Raw genomic sequence first — 5340 nt, forward strand, 5'->3', positions numbered from 1 at the left:
CGACTCATAAGTGACGAGTTGAAGATTAAACAATAAATCAACTTGAGCTGTGTTTGAACGCCTCRTGAGTCGTGATAACAGATGACACCAAACAGCCTGAAACAAAAACACACAGGGAGGGGGGGGGTGTCATTCTGCAGCCCCGTCCTCTCACTTCCCTCGACCCCGCGTGGACAAAAGGAGGTGTCAGCGCCCCTTCTCTAACTACACAATTAACATGCAAATGAGCCCAGCCGCTAATGGCAATGGCAAACCTCTCTTATGATGGAAATATGCTTTCTGTTTTGGCACTACGGGTTCAACATTAGTCTGTAAAATCAGAGGATGAAGGAGGCGGGAGCACCCTGCGGCCTCCCTGAGGGCAGAGGGAGACAGAGAGGTGGGCTCAGGGAGGTGATGGCCTTCTGCACCTGCTTCACAAACGCACACATGCAGACACACAGAGGACGACCAGGCGGTTATAATCAGGCTCGTTCAAGCTGTCAGCCGGGTCAATAACTTATCCCCTCAACTGCTTTTGTTCCACGACGTCTCGGCCGATCACGTCCGCTGCCCCTTATTCAACTGAAATTTATTTTCAATTGCTGCCCTCAGGCTTTGGCCCTCACTGACCGAGCAAGTAAAACAAACCAGCAACACACACACACACAGTCACACCGGCTGGAGTCTGCATGCTGAATGCAACAGCAGTGTAAAAGGCTGGAGTTCTGATAAGTTTTACAAAAAAAGGCTTCATATTTTCAGATTTGTGATCGTTTTTGTTTATATGGAATCAGCAGCTGCTGGAGAGTTTTAATTAAAAACAACTTTTTAGAGATTTGAATGTTTAGTAGAGCCACAGGGCTGCTGAATGAGGCTGAAAGCATTTAGCTTTTTTTGTCCAAGAGGGGGAAAAAAATGACTGTGTGTCCCTGACTGTGTGTGTGTGTTGCTTCACGCAGTGCAGCCGTAAGTGGCTCGCAGCAACAGGTGTGTTCTTAAAATGACCATTTGTCAAACCTCCTGAAAAGAGCAAGCTCATCCCATTCAGGTTCAATACGTCTATTTACTTTTTATTTTTTGTTGTTTGGGAATTTTCTGTTGTTTCATTAAACTTTACCGCTGCACCATGTTAAAAACATGCATTGATTCTGCATAATGATAAAAAAGCAATTGATTTGTTCATTTCAGCAATAAAATATTGACTCTCTTCACACAAACATTATGCTTTTTAATATTTAAAGCTTCAGACAACGAGACATACAGAACTTTATAAATAAACTGCAAAAAAGAGGAAGAAAATTAAAATCAAAACATTTCTGCTCATTGTAATTACTTTGATATTTAATGTGATTTGCAGTGCAATTTAATTTAACAACTTTATTTAAAACAAATTTCATTGGGTTACACAAGTTCCCTTTGTAGGTTTTGCACTTAACATGATTTAGGACTTAATGAGGGGAACAAACAAATAAATAAATGAAAAGTGGCTTTAAAATAAACAGATAATTTTGATTTAAAAAATGCTTATTTGTGTTTTAATTTTAAGGAACAGGCCAAGGTTTTTATCACTTCCATAAACAACTTAAAAAAGTTAACTAACCTGCATTTATTCTTTTCACAGGCACCATAATTTGCATTTATCTTGTGTCTGTCTTTGTGTTTTTGTTTTGTTTTTGTGGTTTCCTCACAAAAAGGTCTCTTTCTGAGTGTCAGCCGCAGCGGCAGCRGTTGTGTCCATTTTACGCAGCTCCTAATTAGCCAGTATTAAGAAGTATTTCTGGGCCCATTGAAGGGTCCGTTTCCTTTTGAAAGCCGAGCATAATAAACCTTAAGTAATTACCCCCAACTCACGACTATTAACTCGCAAACCGCCAGCTTCCCTTGACAACATCCTCCTCGGTGTTGTGTGGTTTAAAAAAGGCCACTGCGGCTTCCCAGCTCTTCCCATCTGGCCTCCTGTGAGGTGCAGACAGGCGCTCATTTCCTAAAGACAAAAACAAACCGAACGAAGAAGCGGAAAAAATGAACTCTTTCACTGTTTTTCTCCAACTTAGACACGGAAACTTGTACTTTTATCCCTTACCAAATCACTTACAAARGACCTTCTCCTTTTTCCTTTCGTTCAGCTTCTTTTTTTTCCTTGTTTAATCCACGCACTCATTTGCATGTGGAGGAACAGGAGGAGGAGGTGAATGTATAATCTCCTGCATTTAGCAGCCTGTAATCCCGACGCTTTTTCTCTGATGGGATTTTCTCCCCGTCGGTCCCCCCGTGAACAATTAACTTGTAATCTCCACAAACATACATTCTGTCGCTGCAGAGATGAGACGCAGGAACACCCGTGGGACCCGGCGGACAAACCGCTCTGCGCCTCTAACCGAGGAGGAGGAGGAGGAGGAGGAGGGCGCAGCGGCAGCCCGCTCCCTCGTTCCTGACGCATTTCTCTTTTTTTAAAGCTCAAAATGAACAAACTCAACCTGACTCTGTCGGGGTTTTAACTCACCTGTCAGGTGGAGGTAAACTGTGTAAAGAGAAAGGATTCGTTTTAGCAGAAAATGACTTAATTTGCAAAATAAAAACCTTCTAGTTTATTTTTTTATTCTAAGTTTGACTTAAATCGTGATCGTGTTAATTTAAATTCGTGCATTTTGTTGAAAAAGCATGCTGTGCAAAAATATTGTAGAAATTATTGTATGAATTTCAATAAATAAATCATTAAAAGAAATGTGTAAAATTGTTTTTCGTGAAAATATTGCACAAATCCGATTTAATTACTAAAAAAATTAAAAAATATTAGAAATAAATATTGTGCATGAAATAGAATAATTAAATTTGTGAATGTCATATGTTAATTTATTTGTTTTGTTTTTCCCCAAAAGAAAAACTTGCTTTATATAAAATAAGAAATGTAATATTACAAAGTATTTTTAAAATAACAAGAAAAAAAAGGCAGGGTTTATGGTTTTAATCTCAGTTTTATTGAAATTTCTTCCAGCGACGCTGTGATAATAAATATTTTTCCTTTTTTTTTATTTAATCATCAACAATGTACAAAAATAAACAGCGTCTCTGGGCAAACTCAAACAGTCATGCTGTGATCATTTTTTTTTTACCAACATGCAAGGAAAAAAAAACAACTTTTATGAATTTTAAATTCCGCAGAAACAGACAGAAAGATGAGCCGCGCGGTTCAAATAAATCTAAAAACGCGGCAAAAGTCGTCTCTGTCCGAATAAAACCGTTTGAGAAGARTTTGATAAGTTTCACATCCTTGGTACAAGGCACAGAAAACAGTTTTCCTTTTCACAAAATAATGAAAAACAAAGAGCGCTCATGCAGCCTCCTATTTCACATTGTGTGAAATTMAATTCAATCACAGGAGGAAAAAATCTGGTTGCGCCTTTTTTTTACCTTCAAGTGGCAAAAATGAGGATAAAAGTCCTTGTTACAAGGAGGGAAATTATTTTTTTCTCATACGTTTAACATGAAAACAGACTAAACAACAACATGCGGTGAGGCAAAATGTCCAAATCCCCCCTCATGCCCTGAATTGTTTATTTACAAATGTTTGATTTCTCTGTCTCTGCTGGCAGCTCAGGTATCATTTCATGCCGTCCTTCCCCTCCCCTGTGAGTCTCGTGAGGCCCGTGGAGGTGATGGGGATGTGCGGAGGAGGAGGGGGCACCTGGCAGATGGTGCAGGGACACGGCAGTCCGGCCCAGTGCTGGAAGCCGGAGCCCAGCTGCAGGGCCGGGGGCGCCGCCGGGGAGCCCTTCATCAGCGCGTGGGGCGCCCTGATGGACGTGAGCCCCGGCAGCGCGCCGGACAAGGTGGAGGACGTGGAGGAGGACAGCGCGCTCCCGAGGAGAGGGTGCACCTGGTGCGCGGCGGCCGCGGCGGCGGCGGCGGCGGCAGCTGCGGCTGCTGCGGGGCCACCGGAGTGCGCACCTGCGCCGCCGGCAGCGTGCGCCACCGTGCCGCAGTGGAAGGCGGAGTGCTGCCCGCCGTAAATCTCCCCCACCAGCCGCTTCATCTCGTCCAAGGAGCTGGTGAGCATCAGGATGTAGTTCCTGGCCAGGAGCAGCGTGGCGATCTTGGACAGCTTCCGCACCGAAGGCCCGTGCGCGTAGGGCATCACCTCGCGCAGCCCGTCCATGGCCAGGTTTAGGTCGTGCATGCGCTTCCGCTCGCGGCCGTTAATCTTGAGCCTGAGCTGGTACATCTCCTCCTCGGTGACCTGCTTCTTCAGCTTGTACTTGTTGCTGCTGCTGCTGCTGCTGCTGCTGCTGCTGCTGCTGCTGCTTCCCACGGACGCGGACTTGGCGTCTCCAGAGCGCAGGAGCTCTGCGGCGGTCATCTTCTGGCGCTGCTGCTCGCCGCTCTGCGTGGAGGAAGTGACAGACGAGCCCACGTGGTGGTGGTGGTGGTGGTGATGGTGGTGCGGGTGGTGGTGGTCGCGGAGAAACATGCCGTCCATGTCCGGTGAAGAGGCTCTGCTGCTCGGGCTGGAGTCTGAATTCATTTTATGGGTTTGCTGTGGAGTTTGTCGGGTAGGAGGTCGCTGCTGGCTTCCTCCCTCTCTGCTGTCACTCTCTCCTCTCCCTCCCCCTCTCTTCATTCACTCAGTCTCTCCTTCTCGAGGCCGCTCTGGTCACCTGATGTTGCCTGTGCGCCTCCTGTCCCGCTCTGCTGTCCTTCTGATCGCACCAGTCACCACTTTGCTTCTGGCTGCCGCCTTTCTCTCTCTCTCTCTCTCACTCTGTGTGTATGTGTGTATGTGTGTGTGTGTGTAACTCTGTGGTGAGGAGGACACTCGTAGCGCGTATTTATACACGCGGACAGACAAAAGCGGCTCTCCCATTCAGAGGGATGACGTGCCGGTGAGAAAGGGGCGGTGTGCGCTCACTGTCCCGGTGACCGCGGCGCGCAGCCTTTCACTGCCATTGTCAGAACGCTGCTGGGGGGTCACAGCTCTCCTCAACTCAGACTTAAAGTAGCTTCTCTTATGAAATATTTATTTTCTTTATTCACACAGAAAGGTTTTTTTTCACGCTACAATCCGCTACAGTCAACGGAGCTGAAATTTACGCACACGTTTCCCGTTGGCACAAGGCGCAGGATGATAGAAGAGGACACATAACTCAGTTTTCTCCAGCTTCACACAAACTGATTGGGTTCACCAGGCGGTAAATATAAAAACAAACAAACAAATAAACAAAAAAAAAAATAGATTCTCCGCGCGCAAAAGACGCGGTGACAAAATAATTCTCCCATTCGACCTCCGGAGGGACGGAGGAGAGCGATCCCGCTCCGACTCACCGTCCCTGCTGCCCAGAGGCAACATGTGTGCGTCAGAGC

At 45.8% G+C, this 5340-nt stretch overlaps 1 protein-coding gene across 1 annotated transcript; it reads right to left on the reverse strand.

The window, feature by feature from the left end:
* Positions 1-2975: 2975 nt before the first annotated feature.
* olig3 (oligodendrocyte transcription factor 3) lies at positions 2976-4797 on the reverse strand. Its single transcript, XM_014033347.1, has one exon. It carries the CDS (start codon positions 4598-4600, stop codon positions 3584-3586), a length of 1017 nt encoding a protein of 338 aa, XP_013888801.1. The 5' UTR covers positions 4601-4797; the 3' UTR covers positions 2976-3583.
* Between the last annotated feature and the right edge of the window lie 543 nt (positions 4798-5340).

This window comes from Austrofundulus limnaeus, unplaced genomic scaffold (assembly GCF_001266775.1).
Source record: "Austrofundulus limnaeus strain Quisiro unplaced genomic scaffold, Austrofundulus_limnaeus-1.0 Scaffold0, whole genome shotgun sequence".
NCBI lineage: Eukaryota > Metazoa > Chordata > Actinopteri > Cyprinodontiformes > Rivulidae > Austrofundulus > Austrofundulus limnaeus.